We start from the raw sequence: 20,670 nt of genomic DNA, 5'->3' as shown, positions 1-20,670 counted from the left end.
AACAGTATTCTATTACATCCATATACCACAACTTGTTCAGCCATTCCCCAATTGATGGGCATCCTCTCAATTTCCAATTCTTTGCCACCGCAGAAAGAACTGCTATAAATATTTTTGTACATGTGGGACCTTTTCCCATCTATATGATCTCTTTGGAATACAGCCCTAGAAGTGCTATTGCTGGATCAAAGGGTATGCACATTTTTATGCCCTCTTGGACATAGTTCCAAATTGCTCTCCAAAATGGTTGGATCATTTCACAATTCCACCAACAATGCATTAGTGTTCCAATTTTCCCACATCTTCTCCAACATTTATCATTTTCCTGTTTTGTCATCTTGGCTAATCTGATAGGTATGATGTGGTACCTCAGAGTGTTTTGATTTGCACTTCTCTAATCAATAGTGATTTAGAGCATTCTTTCATATGACTATAGATGGCTTTAATTTCTTCATCTGAGAACTGCCTGTTCATATCCTTTGACCATTTATCAATTGGGGAATGACTTATATTCTTAGAAATTTGACTTAATTCCCTATATATTTTAGAAATGAGGACATTATCAGAGACACTGGTTGTAAAAATTCTTTCCCAATTTTCTACTTTCCTTCTAATCTTGATTGCATTGGCTTTGTTTGTGCAAAAACTTCAATTTAATGCAATCAAAGTTATCCATCTTGCATTTTGTAATGTTCTCTCTCTCTTGTTTGTTCATGAATTCTTCAGGAAAAAATATTTTGCATGCTAGCAATTTTATTTTGTGTACTGCATTTTATGATTTCATGGTTACTGTGTTAGGAAAAGTGCATATTATCGGAATTAATGTTTTGTTACAAAAGTTGTATGCAGGGGGGCAGCAAGGTGGCACAGGGGATGGAGCACTGGCCCTGGATTCAGGAGGACCCAAGTTCAAATCCGGCCTCAGACACATAACAATTACTAGCTGTATGACCCTGGGCAAGTCACTTAACCCCACTGCCCAGCCCAAAAAAAAAAAAGTTGTATGAAGAAAAGCATATTTTCAACAAAACAAAAGATTAGTTTTTCATGGTTGGAGAAACTTAACCCCCTATTTCCCATAGATTCAATGTATCAACATTCACATTTTTTCACTTTTACACCATTTTCAAGGAATATTACCCTGTGAAAGTTAAGGACTGACTGTTTTTATATGGCATATGGTAACTTTCTGTTAACCAGATCATTAAAACAAGCATTTCCTTTACATTCTAGAAAACAGAATTTACTTTACTAAGATGCTAATTACAAAAGACTCAATTTCAGAAACAAACTCACAACACAGCTAAGTTTCAAGAAGATAGAAAGGCCCAGGAAAAATGCAAACTACCTCACCCACCACTCTTCCTGTAGTGATATACGTGATTACCACAAATCTATCTAAAAAATATCAAAGAAATAGACATGAAACCATAGAGAAAGGGAATATAAACACTCTGTTATCAGATTTTTTAAAAAACATCTATAATAGCTAGAAAAGCACATACATAATCTCAAAAGAAAAACAAAATGGAAGGGGAGGAGCAGAGAAGAAAGGAAAAGAATGGGAAGAGAATGGAAGTTAGTTAGGAAAATCAAATGTTACCATACCTACTACTCAAACTGCTGACATCAAATTTCTTTGCAACACTTTGCAACATCTTTACAGGATTCACAGCTTCACCCACACTTTTGCCCTTTTTAGAAGGCTTCATTTTATTTTTTTGTCTTTCATTGACTGTGTGGACTTGATTACTTCGATAAACTTCCAGGGCTGACTTCTGATTACTATCTTCATGAAAACTCATTTTATCAAAGCTGGAAATCAGAGTATCTTGATAGTCTTCTGGCTTTTCCTTATACACCATTTTAGGTTTATAGCCATGAGTTAAAAAATCACAAGTGTCTGTGTAGATGAATTGTAGAAGGTAAGCAAATAAATCAGGGTGAACCTTCTCTATAACGAAGAGATCACATCCTACAGCATCTTCATCTTTGCGATAAACATCTGGACAATCGACAGAAATACCATCTGAAGTGAATAACTTCCTGAAAAACTCTGATCGCATAGCCAAAATATACTTGTGCACAGGGAAAGTTTTATTGCCAACTTGAAATGTCACATCATGGGTATTGTCCATCTCATCTGTTTCCTCCAACAGTGTGCCAAAATCTTCCGCAAAAGATGATGAGGACACAGTTGGAATTTCATAAAGGCTAATAAACAAAAGAGAACAATCATTTTAAGAGTATGACAAATGAAATTCCAGCACTTTTCATACTGGAAAATTTATATCAATTGTATTAAATTCAGGGATCTTCTAAATCATCATTTCCTAGAATACTATGGTTCCCAATTTTGACCACTATACCACTCAATTTTTCTTTATTTTAAAATGTTCTATATTCTTGGGTTTTTTGTCCTCAATTTTTTTCTTTCAAAATAAAGAGACAAATATGAAGTTCTCTGAAAGTAGTATTGACCATTACAACAGAAAAATTCTAGAAATAAAATTTTGAAAGAGTATTTGACAAGTTCCCCTCAGAAAAAGGCAAAACAAAAATTAAGTTACATTTTTCATCCAGTGTCTTCTTTGGTATAGGGCTCTCCCAGCGAGAAAATTCCCTTTACCAATGCAGATCAACAACTGTTCTGCAGCTTACAGTCTTGCTTGGGCACTGAGAGGTTAAGTGAGATAAACTAGCAAAAGCTAGTATGTTAGATACTCCTAGCTACAAGGTTGGTTTCCAATTCAGGTGGCCATGCTGCCACAAGAAGCAATTTAAAATATACTCTAAACATCAGTAAAAGCACAGGACAAAATAGTACACCTGTCACACAACCTATGCATTGTCTCAGATTTTTTTTTAATTTTACAAGGAGAGAAAAAACAACTCCTGCCTTCAAAGGCATTCCTAAAGTATAGAAGATTGGGATTTCCCAATCCAAGTTACTGGAAGCATTAATCAGTAACTTAGGAAAGTAGCCAGTAGAAACGATTCTGCCAAGGAGTACAAATATAAGACCTCAGGCATGCATGTATACGTATATCTGTATGTGCATGCATGTGTGTGATATAGAACACACAATGCACACGTGCATATAAATATATGTGTGTATACACAATACACATATACACAGACATAAAACACATACACATATATAGTCACATATACATATTTGTTGCAGGCTGACTGTACATATGCATATATGTGTTCGTATACATTTATATATGTATACACACATACAAACAAAATCAACCTGTAATCATATCACCCTAGCACTGCCCTTCTCTCAGCTTCATCCAAATTCCACCCCAATTTATGTTCCCCAATAAGCAGCACAACACCATTTTCTGACATCTTTTCCCTTAAGATTGTCTCTGATGTTCATTTTAACTTTTCAGTATCTACATAAAAATGATTAGAGTACATGCGATACAGAATGATAGTGTGAAACACTTTCCTAGGAATGACTGCCTTTGCCATTTTAAGCACTGAAATCTCCCTATCTGGAAGACCTAAGTGCCATGAACTTTTTGCAAATTTTATAAGATATTTATGCTCAGATTTCTGGATCCAAATATAGCTGTGGTTTTATGAAAAGCACACTGGATATCAGAAGCCAGAGCTTTTCTTCAGGGTGATGTGACTTTGACCAAGTGACTTACCCTCCTTGAATGTGTTTCCTCATTTCTATAATGAGGATACTAACATTTATTTTCTATTTCACACTGTTGTGCCAGAGGAATCATAGGACTTCAAGCTGGAATGAAGTTTCAAGGTCACCTATGGCAAACATTTCCATTGTGCAGATAAGGAAATCAGAACCCAGGGATGTTGAGTGACTTATGAAGATCACAGTGCTAATAAAGAGCAGATGTAGGATTCAAACTTCCAAATCACAATTCAATCAGAGAGAGAGCATACATAAAGAATTTAGTAACCAAAGAACGCTAAAGAATTATAAATTTAAAGTACCAGAGGCACATAAGTACCCCAGGTATTTAAATTCTACTGCAATATTTTTTAAAATGCCCTTTTCTCTTAGACCATAAACAAGTCCCAGAATTGTATTTGCTATTCAACAGCAAAGTCCATCCATGAGTGTTCTTTATCTTTATGGCCGATAAAATTCTGTTTCTGTATAACCTCTACAGTACGTAGTCACTCAGGAAATTCAGTTTTAATGAGAAAGTTACGTATAAAAGGGGAAAATACTATCTTCCTCTCCATGAAGAAAACTAAAAGAGAAATAAAACTTTAAATATCACATCTACCTTGTCTTAGGGTCTGATTGCAAAACTGCAAAGTTACTTCCGCTTGGATCCGTGCTAATACTGACAGCTCTGTGGACAAAAGTAAGTTTCATAAGCCGAATTCTCTCATACACACTACTTGTGTCACAGACACAAGATCCATCTGATGAGGAATTATGGAGGTTTGATATAACTTCTGTTAAAAACAAAAACAACAACAACAAAATTAAATATCCACTGATTAATGTTTCAATAAAACAAAATAAGAACAGAAAAACTTTTTTTTAGAAAAACAGAGCTATATGGTAGCCACATCTTCTGTACAGTACATATAAAGCGTCCTACTGAGACTTTTATTTCTGTCTTTACCCCTAGCACCTAACATGATGACAGGCACATAAGAGATGCTTAATAAAGGTCTAATGAACTAAACATGACACTCCAAAGATCTATGAATTCATTCCTATGGGTATTCTATTTAATCAATCAATTAAGTAATGGGGATACAAAAGCAAAATTGAAATAGTCCTGGCCCTCAGGGAGCTTACGTTCTTTGGAGGATCAGTAAGTTCACATATATGTAAACACAAAATAGATATAAGCTGATCAATTTAGGGGAACAGCTCTGATAGCTAAAGGAATCTGAAAATGCTTCATGGCAATTACAGTGCTTGAGCTAAGGCTTGAAAGAAACTAGAAATCCTAAGTAATTAGAAGAGTCATTCATTCCATGCATGAGGGATAGCCAGTGCAAAGGCACAGAGAAACAGAATTGAATTCTATGTGGAGAAACAGTTAAAAGGCCACTCTGGCTGGAATGCAGACTGTGTGAAAGAGAGTAATGTCTAGTAAATGTGGAAAGATAGGTTGAGGCTAGCTTATGATGCCCAGAGTTTGTATTTGCTCAGAGATAAAAGGAAATCACTGAAGTTTCTTAAGGAAGTGACATATCAAACTTGAATCTGAGAAAAATCACTCTGGCAGCTGTGTGGAACACAGGTGGAATGGAGAGGCCTGAGGCAAAAAAAAAATCATTTAGAAGACTATTCTAATAGCTAGGCAAGAGGTGATGAGGACCTGAACTAGGGTAGTCATGTGTATAGAGAAGGGGACAGAAAAAGATTGTTCTGGAGTTAGAAACAACAAAATCTGGCAACTGATTGGATGTGTAGGGCAAGAGACAGTGAATAGTTGGAAATTACACCAATGTGGTCAACCAAGAGATCACATTCTCTCCATGCCTTAGCGGATTATGTTCATTAGTTGCTGTGATGAAAAACATTATTAGGATGATGGCCAACCTTTGTAGGATAAGCTTCTTGGAACCTAGGTAGGTCTTAGATAACAGACATGTAGTCCATTGTAGGGTCCACACTGATTTCACCTCCTCAGCCATGTATGCCACTGGTATAATATTTTTCATACATCTTACTTTAAAGTTCAAAAATATATACACATTCAGCCTTAGAACATCTCCATTTCAGAGAGCTAAATAAAAAAATATAATTTTCCTCTGCTGTTTTTAAAAATTAAATTTTATTTTCCCCCCAATTAACAAGCATCTGCTCGCCATCTTGTCACCCCCTCCCCCACTGGGAAAAAAAATTAAAAGAAAACCCATGCAACCAATACACATAGTCAAGCAAAGTACATCCTCACATTGGCCGTGTCTTAAAATACACATCTCATTTTGCATATCTAGTCCATCACCTGTCAAGAGATGGGCAGAATTCTAAATTACTGGTCCTCTGGAATCACGGTTGATCATTGCATTGATCGGTTAAGCCTTTCAAAATTTTTCATTTTTACAATGTTGCTATAATATAAATTGCTCCACTCATTCTGCTCTCTTCACTCCGCATCAGTTCAAAGTGAAATTTGAGCCAGTGTCCACCTTCCCTACTCCTTCCTTGTGACTGTATATATTTCTACTTGTGTCCCCAGCATGTATGAGGTAAGTTCTCTCCTTGCCCCATTCCAACCCTTTTCTTCCCTAGCGCACCATTTCCCCCCTCCCCCTGCATTTCCTTTCTTCTAAGCTCATCAAAACAACAAAAATCATTCCCAGACTCTCCAAGTTATTTAACTCCCTCCTAGGAACCCTGTTGGTATTATTGTTTTTAACGGAATGTTTATATCCTCCCCCCACTAGAATGCAAACACTTCATTCTTATAATCTTTTTTTCTAACAGCTTGCTTGTATTTACCTTTTTATGTTTTTCTTTACTCCTGTGTTTGTAGTTCAAAGTTTCTACTCAGCTCCAATCTTTTCACCAGGATTGCTTGATAGTCCTCTATTTCATTAAAAATCCATTTTCCCTCATGTAAGATTTTCTCAGTTTTGCTTGGTAAGTTATTCTTTGTTTTAAGCCTGTGTCTTTTGCCTTTTGGAATATTGTATTCCATGCTGTCCACTCCTTTAAAGTGGAAGCTGCTAAATTTTAAGTGGAAGCTGCTAAATCTTCTGTAACTCTTATGTAATTGTGGTTCTTCAGTACTTGAATTCTTTCATTCTGGTTGCTTGCAGCATTTTTTTTTCTTTGACTTGAAAGCTTTAATTTTTGGCTATGATATCCCTGGGAACTTTCACTTTGGGGTTTTTTTCAGGAGGTGACTAATGGATTCTTTCTATTTTCACTTTGTTCTCTAGTTCTCAGAAATCTAGGCAATTTTCATTCAAGGTTTCTTGAAGTATGATAGCCAATTTTTTTCTTTGTTTTGGTTTTTATTTTTTTGTCGTGACTTCAAGGTGGTCCAATAATTCTTAAATTCTCTCTCTTTGATGTGTTTTCCAAGTCAGTTGTTTTTTGATATGAAGCACCTTACATTTTCTTCTATTTTTTTCAACCTTTTTGCTTTATTATTTCTTGTAGTCTCATGGAATCATTAAATTGTTTGATCCATGCTAATTTTCAAGCAGACAACTGTTACTTGGATTAGGTTTTATATCTCTTGGGCAAAGCTTTTAATTCTTTTTCCAACACTCATCTCCATAGTTCTCATTTCTTTTCCAACTCCTCTCATTTCATTTAAAATATCTATTTTAAATGCATTTTTTCATTCTTATACGATTTCTTTTAAAACTTCTAATTGATCTTTTGGTAAAGCTGTGTTTTTGCTTTGAGGATTTGCTTGTAGGTGTTTTGGAATAATTCTTCTTTTGAGTTTGTGTCCCAGGCATCCCTGGCCTGACAATAATTCTTAATCATTTTTCACTTAGTCATTCTTCCAGCAATCTGTTCTGGGCAACCAGTACTGCTGCCCTGAGTGAAATCATCTAGGAGAACCCCCATGCAGTGTTAATGAAGGCTGGGTCCACAATATGCTCTGGGTGATGCTTGAGGTTCTAAGTCCATATTCTAGGCCTCAAGCTGCTGTCCTGGACAAGGGGCTGAGTACAAAATCAGAAGATAAACTCTGGGAGTACTATATTGTCCAAATATATCAAGACTCTGAGCAATGAGTTCATGATTCTAGGGATCCTATTCCATAGTTCCTGGCTTAGTTATATGTGTGTAAGTCAAATCTGTGATCTTGAGCTAGGAAGATGACCCTCTGTAGTCTTTCCTTTGATTTCCCATTCACTATTTGGTTTGGTGGTCTTCTTAGATCATTGCTGGAGTAGCTGTGGTAGAGCTTGGCTGTATTACTTTCTCTTATTTCACCATCTTGGCTGCGACCACTGGTATAATCTTTGAAAAACCAGAGTCACCTCCATGCCATATTAAGATATTAAACCAAGACTTCAGTAGAACAATACAAAATAATAATAAAGGCAAAACTACATATGGCATTTTGGCAGGTCAACTATGCCTGATCACAAACTGCAGAATGCTATAGATAATTCCAAATAACTTATAGCAAAATATAATTCACACTTAGTTTTGAAATCTAAGCAATGCCCTATTTACCAACATCTACTTCACTAAAAAAAAAAAAACCTCAAAAAAGGTGGTGACCAGAGGAATTCTTTATCCTTTTCTAATGCCCTAATTTCCCCTCACCATCTCTCTTCAGATGCTACAACACTGTACCAGCCTGTCTCTTTCCCCCACTCTGATACCAGTCTTTCCATCTTGAATCAAATCAAGAATAGAGTGGGGTTTGAGGAGGCAGGACTGATTGTGGCCAGTAGTGAACATGGCAGCTGCATTTCCTTTATCCTTTCTACTGCTATTCCCCTTAACCCCAGTAGCAGCCCCAAGTATATTCCACTCCATCTTCTGATCCCCCATTTAGAGGCCCCATGAGATAAATTAAATGTCCTGAATAGCCTGAGCCCTATTAACTCAGAAACTAATCTTCTCTCAGTCTTTTCTGTACAAGTACCCACAATTTAATTCTTATTTGTGACTGCTTCTTTTAGAGATTTGTTAATTACCCCACTTACAAACTGAATAAAGTCATTAGAAAATGTTAAAAGTGTAGTATGTGACACTTCCTAAAACAGCCCAGGGAAAGTGAAATAAATATACCAATTTCTAAGCCTTGTAGATAATTGATGAGGAAATATGCCAGAATACCAAGGACTCCTTCTGATGGGAAGCCCTAACCACACTACCCCTTTCCCCACAAACTGACATCCCAGTTTGTGTTCCTCACCACCACCACCTCTCCCCAAACACACAGCAGGTCCTTCTCTATTGAAACATTTTTCCCAAACTTCAGGAACCAGCACCAGTAACTTGGTGTTGGCACAGTCCTGCTCTCATATTTGGATAGAGCTAAAGGAAGAATGAATCCTTTATTCCATTGGAAAAGAAGGAAGATGTGTATCTGACCTGCTGAATGCATTTTCCCCCAGAAACATTATTCACAAGGTAGTTAGCTACTATGCTTTAGTTACATTATTTGTTAATAAAGAAGTTTTGTGCCAGTCAGCTTGGGAACCTAACTTCCTAACATTGATTCCATGGGAAAATGAGCTCTAAATACAAAACAATTTAAAAATCAACTTTTGAAACACAACCCATTTTCTTAAAGATTACATGTATATTGTATGACTTTTTCAAGGGTGCTGATTAGCTCACTTTTATATTTTGAGGATAATCTTAAAATTAGTTTGTATTTCCTAACATACATACATTAACTGATAAGACCAAAAAACAATGTATAAAATAATACTGGCATGACAAGTCACCCTAGATTTATTAAATATATTTAATGACTAGCTACCATACAGCTTTTAATGTATAGCTAATTAAAAGCATTCTGCAGATAACTAATAAAGTTGCTAATTTACAAAGCAATTGCGAATTGACAAAATTATAAAGTAATTTTTATTTTCAATTACCATCTTTCAGTTGAATTTTATAAACAAAACCTAGCTCTACCTTTTCCATAATAAACTAAGTATTAATAAAAAATGTTAAAAACAATTGTTTAGTTTTTTAAAAGAAAACTTCTGTTCTTCAAACAATCTGATCTTGAAAAGCATTATGAGAATGAAAGGCAATGTTATTGCTCTGATCTACAGAATTTCATAATATTCAAGTACTGGTAAAATTGTACTCTCCTTTTGACTTTCCCTGTAGCCAGAGAACAAAATAGCAAAAAAAAAATATATATAACTTCATGGGCTCCTGGTATGTTACAATAAGCAAATAAATTGCTTGAGAAAATTAAGACGCATTGCATATACAAAAAGGTAACAAAATGAACAATTTCACTAAAAAGGGAAAATAAGGGAAGAAAGTAAAAAAACTACGTGAAAAACAAGAGACACATATTTTCATGTAAAATAGATTCTTTACACATAAACTGACCTTTCTTTTCAGTATTCTTTTTTCCTTCTTCAAGCCATTTCCCTGTAAATCCTTCACCCTCTTGGGTAACAAACAGTATTTCATTCCTATTTAAAGCAATATCAGACATGAAGACCTGGCGACCATAAGCCCATCGACACTGTTTCATGTAGCTGCTAACTGATTTCCAGCAAAATACCTAGAATAAAACCAAAATTCAATTGAAAAAAAATACATCTGATCAATCAAAATCTACATGTTACTGGAATTAAAGAAAACATCTTTGAAAAACTTTAACTAGAACATTCAAATTTTCATTTTAGCATAAAGGGAATACAAATGGAAGGAAGCAAAGAAGGAAGGAGAAAAGGAAGAAAGAAGAGAGGGAAGAAGAAAGTGAGAGAGGGAGGGAGAGGACAGAAAGAGGCTTCTGGACTTCATCTCATCATGATCACTCACCATCCATCTCAGCTCTAGTATCCATAGGTGTGATGACTTCAAAGACTTTTTGTGATAAAAGCAGTCTGAGAACCAGACCACAAGCTAGCAAAAGTAAGGAAGTGTGCCCCCAGGCTAAGAAAAAATTTTGCCTCTGTGACACCTATGTCTAGGCAGAGATCATAGTCATTTCTCCCAGACAATTTATCAGGCCATCAGCAATGCCCAAGATTCTCTTTGTCTTAGCAAGCAAATGATTTTGAGCCAGAGCACAAAATAAGCAAAGAAGGCAAGGTTCTCAAATCACCCAGCCCTCATTCCAGCCTTCATCAGGTTCACTTGTCGGCAGCAAAACTTGGAAAGGTTTCCATCTATGCTTACATTATCAATACTGGAAGGGCTGTGGGAAAACAGAACACTAAAGTATTGTTGGTGGAGTACTGAAGTGGTCCAACAACTCTGGAAAACAACTTGGATTTATGGAAGAACAGTTATTAAACTTAACCTACTGATTCCACTCCTGGGCATATGCCACAAGGTCAAAGACAGAAATAAAGATCCTAAATATCACCAAATATTCATTATAGTACTTTTTGTAGTTGCAAAAATAATTGGAAACAAATTAGATATCCATTAACTGAGCAGTTAGGCAAAACAGTAGATAGAATTCCAGGGTGGAGTCAAAAAGACAAATCTTCCTGAGTTCAAATCTGGCTTCAAGATACCTACTAGCTGTGTGACCAACCTCAGGCAAGTCACTTAACCCTGTTTGCCTCAGTTTCCTCATCTGTAAAATGAGCTGGAGAAGGAAAAGACAAACCACTCCAGCATCTTTGCCAAGAAAATCCCAAATGGGGTCACAAAGAGTCAGACATGACTGAAATGACTGAACAACTTATTAACTAGAGAATAACTGAACAGTTGTACATGACTATATTGGAACACTAGTAAGTCATAAGAAACAATGGATATGAAGAATTCAAACAACATAGGAAGACAATAAGTTGATTTAAGAGAAGTAGAAACAGGTGGACAATGGACACAATGACTATAATAAGCTAATTAATAAACTTTATGTACCTGCTGTGTTTAAGCACTGCTAGGAATACAGGATAATAGAAATACCAAAATAAAAAAGTCTCTGTCCTCAAGGAGTTGGCATTTTATCGAGAGTTAAAACATGTACCTAAATAAATACATTCAAGGTAATCTGTGAAAGGGAGGAAGTACGGGGTGATGACCAGAAAATAATTCATGTGGCTCTTGACCTGAGCTTTGAAGGAAACCATGGATTCTCAGAGAATGGAATACATTACAAGACTAGAGGATAGGCTAGGTAAAGGCCTAAGAACACACACTACGAAAGGGCAGTCAAAATTGCCAATCTTGGTCCCAGAGAATAAACAATGAAACACATTCATTTTTGTTCTCTTAGTACAACAGTGAGTGAAACAACAGTAGTAAGATGTTGCACGCACTATTTGTCATGTCATTTTGTCAGTTGTTTTTGCTTAACTGTTTTTCTTTGTAAAAGGGAGAGTTCTATGAGGGGCTCAGGGTGGGGTGTGGGATACATTGACAAATGCCTCTGATGTAAACAACCCCAACTACAAATACATTATTTTAAAAGTAAATGGGACAAAAAAGAGGAACAGGACTAATTTATCAGGTCTTTTTAAAAAATGCCAAATGGCATGTAAGAATCTTGCTCTAATAGGACTATATTTATTCTTGGATTTCCTTTACACCTTCTTTTATATCCCACTTTCAGATAACAGGATATGTTTTATCATGGTAGAAAACAATTTAGCTGGCATAACACAAAGTAGCCAAAACATTGTATTTTTCCCCCTTTTATGAGACTGACATTTAATAACAAAAGTATTTGTAATTCAGGGATTCTTAAAATTGGGTTTATAAACTTGGTTTTTAAAAAATATTTTGGAAATTATTTCAATGTAATTGGTTTTCTTTGTAATCCTATATATTTTATCCATTCAAAAATATTATTCTAAGAAGGGGTTGAAAAGGTTCACTAGACCATTGAAGGGGACCATGTGACAAAAAAAAGGTTAAAACCTCTTGTTATAATTAGGTATAATCTTTTTTTCTAACATCTATGAGTGATAATAGACCACATGCCAAAAGGAAGAGAGAAATATAAAGTAAAAAAAAGGAATATGCATAGAGATAACAGGAACTGTACTCTCCATGCTAATCAGTTTCTAAAACACAATCTGTGGAGATCTAAAGAGAAAACAATCAACTCATTTGTGCTAATGGGGGGGGGGAGAAAATTATGGTTAAATGCAGCACTAAGTGGAGAAAACCCTCCCCTAAATGTATGAAAATATAAGCTAAAGAAACAGCATCCATTGGACATAAAAAAGGGATTAGAGTGCCACCTACTGTCCAAAGTAGACACCTAAAGTAGTTTAAAAAATTGCAATTAACTACATTAAACGTGTTCATTCAAATATTCCATCATTTAAATGCAAAAAATAAAGCTAATCTCTCTAATACTTTTGCTTTTCTTGAAACTTTATTACAATCTCTAAGTTAACAGGGAATTTCAGACCAAATTATTAGGAATTCATCTTTGGAATGCAACCAGTGACATATTAATGTATGCATGACATTATCACACTTGGCTAACTCAAGGGGGGAAGTTTACATAACTATATAACAAATTCTGAAAAAGTGGTGAAAAGGAAAGGTTAGATGTTATAATCTTACTCCCATACCACAAAGCTATTATAGAAAAAACTAATCTAGTCCCAGAAGATAAAAGAGGCAACTTTTTAAAAAATCAGCTTTTACACAATATACCTAGGTGGCACAGTGGGTAGAATGCCAGGCCTGGAGTCAGGAAAACCCAAGTTCAAATACTGCCTCAGACACTTAGTAGCTGTGTGACCCTGGACAAGTCATTTAACCTCAGTCTTCCTCAGTTTTCTCATTTATAAAAATGGGGATTATAATACCTACCTCCCAGAGTTTCTGTGAGGACAAAATTAGATAAGATAATAACACACAACACAGTGTGTGGCACACAGTAAGTGTTATATAAATGTTAGTACACCTGACCTATGGATAGCTGCACAAGGGCTAAACATTTTTCTGAGCTGAAGTGAGGACCTCAGAGTTCTACTACAGAAAAAAAAAAGCACCTTTTCTCCCATACATTACTACATGGAAGAGATAAGAGTTTAATTTATCTGCTTATAGTCCAGGTTTTTATTCAGACTTCCTCTCCAGATCTTTTGGTAATTTCAGCTTTTCTCTCAGCAGCTAATACAGTATCTGGCACACAAAGAAGGTACTTAATGTTTATGGACTGACATTGTTTATTGTTGCTCTCTTACTGTACTGAGTAATAAGAAAACCTTTGAAAACTAAGTCCTGGACCCAGGTAAGGTTTAATAGGCGGCATTTTATTATTGGTTTAACATCACAGAGACCTGTCTATTCCTAGAATGGAAGACCACAAAAAAGAATTATGCCAAGAGTCAGTATAAAGAAAATGGGCATTTTTAAGTTATATTCCAGAGTGCTTTATATAGTCAATCAGAGCTAGGTGATCAATAAACATTTGCTAATTGAACTCATTCTTCTCAAGTTAGGTCTCTAGATGTACTCTAAATGTATATAGTCCAAATGTAATTCCACAGGCAAGCGTAAAACACCTCTAATTTAAATGCTATTTTAGTTTATTCCTGACTCTTCTCTCCTTCCCATTACTGGAAATAACTTACAACATTAGTCTGAAAGTATTTTGAACTTTGACTTCATAGGGTTCATTTGAATACAAAACTGAAAAAGAGAGTTGAGTATATACCTAAAACATGCCAGTAGGTGGAGCCATAAGATTAGCACTTCATTTAAAATGCCAAACTGTGAAAATAGACGATGATGATCCTAAAATGTGCCTAAGTTCCATCACTGGAGGAAAAAAGGCTATATGAAATTACAGAACAAATTATTCTCCAGTAACTATAAGTTTCTCAGTGCCATTCATGTAAAATATAACTGTGTGAATAGATAGGAGTATATGTATGTATCTATGCATGTATGTATGTATGTATGTATGTATGTATGTATGCACACGGGCACATGTATGCAGGCATGTTATATATTTATCAAAATGGCATTCCCTGTACTGGTTCAGAAACATTTTAGCTCAGAGAACAAAAGTCAATATTCTGTCTATTTAAAAGAAAACACAGATATTTTTCCTGCTTTCCTTGCACTAATTCTAAGGGACTAACTTGAATTCTATACACAAAAGAGAGCAGGGTATAATGAACAGAGCTGGCTTTAGGTCCTTCCCCTGACACATAACGGCTGACACTGGGAATGTTACTTAACCATTCAGTGTTCTAGGTCAGTGATGTCAAACACCCAGCTCAAGTGTGCCTGAGATTAAAATATAACTGGGAAATATTTAACAAAATAAAACATATACATCATTACATTTTAAAACTAAGTCACGTGGGGGCAGCTAGGTAGTGCAGTGGATAGAGCACCGGCCCTGAATTCAGAAGGACCTGAGTTCAAATTCGGCCTCAAATACTGTATTAGCTGCTGAGAGAAAAGCTGAAATTACCAAAAGATCTGGAGAGGAAGTCTGAATAAAAACCTGGACTATAAGCAGATAAATTAAACTCTTATCTCTTCCATGTAGTAATGTATGGGAGAAAAGGTGCTTTTTTTTTTCTGTAGTAGAACTCTGAGGTCCTCACTTCAGCTCAGAAAAATGTTTAGCCCTTGTGCATCTATCCATAGGTCAGGTATACTAACATTTATATAACACTTACTGTGTGCCACACACTGTGTTGTGTGTTATTATCTTATCTAATTTTGTCCTCACAGAAACTCTGGGAAGTAGGTATTATAATCCCCATTTTTATAAATGAGAAAACTGAGGAAGACTGAGGTTAAATGACTTGTCCAGGGTCACACACAACCACTTACTAGCTGTGTGACCCCGGGCAAGTCACTTAACTCCATTGCCTAGCCAAAAAAAAAAAAAAACTAAGTCACGTGTAGCCTTCAAGGATCCTTATGTACGGATTAGTGGTCCTCATTTCTATGAGTTTGATTTCACTGCTCTAGATAACTAAAATATAAATCTTAGAGAAGATTCTGACAGAGAAGGTATGAATCTGTAGTTTCTTCATCTGAAGGTTCTTTATGTCAATAAAATCACAGGTCTAGTTCCTGTATTTATTTCCTATCGATACATTTGTACCTCTAGATGCATTTATATGCCTGTTTGCACATACTGCTCTGGCAGGCCTCAACAACCCAGTAACACTGAGTAAAAATCTAAGAATGGCCTGTATGCCTTTCATCAGAAGACCAGCTTAGCTAAGGTCAGAAAGGCTCAGCAAAAGGTTAACTACCAAGTGATACATTTGTTAGGCTAGCACACCTAATGAAGACCTTTTGCTAAGCTATGGAGGTGTCACAATCGACACTGGTGAAAGAAATATCCATGTCTATGAAATCAAGAAAGTTGTGAAGTATTGAAATAAATGTATTTACTAAATCAAGAATAAAAAGTAAAGAGAAAAAAAAAGTCATAACACCATAGATGTAGAGCTGGAAAGGACCTAAGAACATACCTAGTGCAATTTCCCTCACTTTCTGGATAAGGAAACAATCCAGAAAGACTAAGGGATTTATTCAAATGTACACTGGCAGAAAGTAACAAAGAAAAGATTCAAACCCAGGTCCCTTGACTTCAAATCTTGCATTCTTTTTACCACAACAAACTGCCTTCAAATTTTTGTTGGGTTTTTTTCTTTGCCTAGAGCTACCAATTTATAATTTTTGCATTTAAAAAGGCATGTTAAATTCTGTTTTACATTTATGAAATTCATTCTGATTTAGCCAAGGCTTCAATATGGCTTTCAGGGAATCACACTCAAAATGTCTACCATTATTTCCATTCTATAAGACAGCAAAGAGGCTATTTTAAATTAGAATTTAACAAAGTAGTACTATCCGAGTAATATAATAGCACTAGCAAAAGTTTATCTAGTTGTAATCATAGTTCCCCTTCAAATATCATCCCCTAATTATGCAATATTAAATTCCAAAGTAATTTAGGGAAACAAAATTATTTTTTAAAAACCAAATACACACACATCTAGATATCTTTATTTATCCTTATATATGTCTAATTACAAAAGAAACTACATATATATACTTACTCTCCCAGCTTCATCCAGTGCAAGAATACAAATTTTTTGACCCCCATTTTCTTTCAGATGCTGAGGATCAACTTTATATTCCATATGTCCCCCAGACACAAGAACCTTTTTCAAGTTGAGTTGCCTAAATAAATAGAAGAGTAATAGGTTAGCATTCCCCACAAACGAAAATGCTTAATTTTAAAGAACAACCCAGTACAGCAGCAGCAGAAGCAAACTTAAATGACACAAAACTGTGAAGTGATCAAAGTTTGGCTTAGTTATACCCAGCATCCCCTTTCTAAGCCTGATCCTCCTTCTACTGTGCTTTCACCCACCTTATTTGGGCCCTCAATAAGCAGCCAATGTTTTCCTATTCTCTTTCCCTAATGCTCTACTAAAATCTTAATAAATTAATATATTCCTTCACACTACAGTATAAAAGACTGATAGAGCTTAAAATATTGATTCTCCAAAAATTATTTGCATTTCAACAAAGAAAAAGCCAAATTAATAAAACTATGAAGTACTATATGTTCTAGTATCATTCCACAAGAAGTATTTTTTGAATAGCTAGAACCATCCTGGTGCCTTTGATATCATATACTTCTTCATAAGGTTAGTTTTGAAAAGAGCTAACTAAAATAAAACATCTCTATTGCTGAATTAACTCATCTGTTATCCTTATACTTCTGTGCTTTTCCAGCTACACAGTATCTCAGTGATGCAAACAACTATGAACACAGTTTTTAGGTTCAAAAGACAAAACGATCTGCCTAATATGCTAAAGCAAATTTGTCTCCTTTGTATGAATTAGTCTTTTTTGCTAACTGAAACTTTTACTCTGCAACACTCTTCTGTATTAAAGATCTTTTGTATTAAAGATCTAGATACAACCTGTATTTAGGAAGCAATGCAAACAAGGATATCTCTACAAGTATTCAGCTACACAGTATGATTTGAGGGATAAAGGATAGACTCTTTACCCTAAAATGTCTCCCCATCTGTTACTGTGCCTGAAATTCAACAATTAATGATCCATTCTTTGTGGCCTCAAAGACATGCCTATCAAAGGGTAAAAATCCTATGGAGGTATTTGACCAAAACTGTATGAGAACACGAAACAAGTTATTAGGCACCTTGGAAGAGGGAGTAGGAAGGTGGTAAAAAAACAAAAAATCCTTTACTTACTTCATAATTTTATTGCCATTTTTGAACATATGATACTAGAAATATAAAGACATAAAGACACAGCACGGAATAGTGGATAGAGGGCTAGCCTCAGAGTAGAGAACACCCAGGCTGAAGTCCTATCTCCAACATATATTAGCTATGTGATTGTGGAAAACTCACCTACCCTATCAGACACCCAGGCAACTCTCTAAAATCTCAAGTTACAAAAGAGTTGCCAATCTTCATCAGGAGGCATTTATACACAGTGCCTTACCACGATGAAACCAAAGGTCCAGACCGAAACAAAATCAAAAAAACTTTCAGTAGTCTAGTGTATACTTTATATCCATAAAGAATTCAGGAAATATAACTAATAAGCCTACATATCTGAGGGCAATGAAAATGGCACAGCCCTAAGAAAGGCACAATGGATACCACAGGCCTACATATAGAGACTGAAGTGGTGGGCATATAGAGGAAAACTGGAATAATTTCTGACACAAGTATACCAACTCTGTTACATTCTCTTGTCCATTAGATCTACATTTTCTCTGAGGAGAGGAAGAAAAAGACAAGAGTGGTGTGAAGGGACATCTAGCACAGATTCTGAGCCTCAGGATATCAAAAGTACTAATGAGCCATGTGTGCAGGAACTCAAAGTTTGGTAGACATGTTTGCTCTGCCTCTGGAATGTTTTTTGAGTATACATATCCCATGTCATTTTGGGAGGTTTTGAGGTTGGCACCTCTTGTGAGCTTCTTCGAGCTCCTAGGAACTCATTCGCCATATCAGTCACCTATGTAAGGGATCCTGAGTCTCAAGAAGCAATAAGCACAAGATGCCTTGCTCCAAAGGCATCAAATCTATCACAGAAGTAAAGTTTCAGTGGGCATCAGGAGAGTAGGGAGACTACCCTAAAGGGGCTCTGGATTTTGGCTGACATTCCTGTGGGGAAAAAAAATGGAGAGATGTAGGCTAGAATTCAATGACCCAAGAGCAGTCATTAATGATTTGATATTCATTTGGAAGATCTTCAGTGTAGTCTCCCAGGACTCTGCTAGGTTTGCCCTGTGCTACTTAATATTTTTACAATGATTTCATTTAAGGAAATAGGCTAGGAGAGATAGATAATACATAAGATAACAGTCAGAATTTAGACTTTGTTTATCAGGATAGAACACTGGGCCAAATCCAGTAAAATAGAATTTAAAAGGGACAAATGTAAAGTTTTACACCTGGGCTCAAAAAACTCAACTTTACAAGTAAATATCTGGGGATTTTAATGCACTACAGCGTAATATAAGGCAATAACATGATATGGAAGCCAAAAAGGCTTAATACGATCTTAGGACACATTGAGAGAGACATTACTTCCTGGAATAAGAAGGTAACAGTGCCTCTATACTTTACCTTGGTCAAATCCTATCTAAAGTATTATATTCAATTCTGTGCACCAGTGTGGAAAGGACAATGTTAAGTTAGAGAGTATCCAAAGAACAGCAATAAGGAGGGAAGGATTTAAGCTCAACCTATATGAGAATCTGATGAAAGAAATGGGTGACAATAACCAGTATGGAAAAGACTTAAGGAAGAAATGATACCTGCCAAGTATTTGAAAGACTTTAACATAGAAGTGAGATGAAACTTGTTCTACTTTTCCCCAAAGGGTAGATATAACTCACCTCTGTCTATCTTAGCCATACAGCTGTACGCTCCACATTTCTCTCTACTATTCCATTCCACTGTTTCCTCTGGAAGTCCCATTCTACTGCTGATAAACTTCCCTTCATTCTAAGTTTCTTCTTTTTTATATGCTTGACATTTTCTTGTGTTAATGAAAAATCAGGGGGATATTGTATCCCTGGCAATCATCTCAATCATTTACTATGTGCTAGGCACTGTACTAGCTTCTGGGTTCCTGCTCTCAATGCACTGTAGTACTGAATGTTCCTTCTCTCCTGACCTCTCTCACTGAGTCAGGGTATCCTCAACTCCCACTCCAAGCTGTACCTTTGCAGGTGGCATTCAGCAAACAATCAACTCTTGCGCTTTGCTCCACCTGCTTGAACAGGGCCCTATTCCAGGCACACTGTTCATTCCCACATATTCTTCACTGCTTCTCAAGCAATGGAAAAATCCATAGTTTCTATGACTCCAAACAAATCTAAGTAAAAACCAGTTGTGAAAACAAATAATCTGTATTAGTGCAAGACAGAAAACACACTATTTAGGCATGAATCACGAGGGTGAAAGAAATCACACAAGATCATAACATAAAACTGGAAGGGACCTAAGAGGCCATCTAGTACAATTCTCCCATTTTACAGATGAGGAAATGGAAGCCCAAGAAGGTAAAATACCTTACTCAAGGTCAAATAGCAAATAAGTATCAGATTTAGGTTTTGAATACAGATTCTCAGACTCAAAAGCTGGTGTTCTTACTTGCCTGACAAGTCAACAAACAGTATACCTCTACCATAAAAAATTAAGAATGATATGGAAATGCATAAATAAGAAAACAATGCAACATTCCAAAAGTTGTAGCCAAAAACAAGAATATCAAAGGCAAAGACTATCCCATTGATGACATTCACCTTCTTGTTCTTAAAATGCCCATTATCCACAACAAGACACTAAAAATAACAAAAACCAGTAGCTGGATATCTGACTTTTCTGCTATTCATCACCCTAGGACAAACGAAACCCAGAAGTATTCACATGCCACATAAAAAAAGAAGTAGCTATGACCAGGACAGCAGGTTCTAAACAGCTAGCTAGAAACAAGTTAAAGAGTGGAGGGGATGGAGTGGGCTTAGTAACAGAAAAGAATAGAGTTTATAAGAAATATATCCCACTTTAAGG

The 20,670-nt window shown here is 35.9% G+C and overlaps 1 protein-coding gene across 1 annotated transcript in view; it reads right to left on the bottom strand.

Moving 5' to 3' along the window:
- The window catches only part of IBTK (inhibitor of Bruton tyrosine kinase), an 89,796-nt gene that overhangs the window by 44,024 nt on the left and 25,102 nt on the right, over positions 1–20,670 (bottom strand). Inside the window, 4 exon segments of the mRNA XM_020969901.2 lie at positions 1,609–2,214; positions 4,278–4,452; positions 10,022–10,199; positions 16,657–16,780. Of these exon segments, the coding sequence (XP_020825560.1) occupies positions 1,609–2,214; positions 4,278–4,452; positions 10,022–10,199; positions 16,657–16,780 (1,083 nt within the window).

This window comes from Phascolarctos cinereus, unplaced genomic scaffold, assembly GCF_003287225.1.
Source record: "Phascolarctos cinereus isolate Bilbo 61053 unplaced genomic scaffold, phaCin_HiC Scaffold_5;HRSCAF=322, whole genome shotgun sequence".
In the NCBI taxonomy this organism is placed as follows: domain Eukaryota; kingdom Metazoa; phylum Chordata; class Mammalia; order Diprotodontia; family Phascolarctidae; genus Phascolarctos; species Phascolarctos cinereus.
The sequence above is the reverse complement of the archived record's forward strand: the minus strand, read 5'-3'. Positions and strand labels throughout refer to the sequence as shown.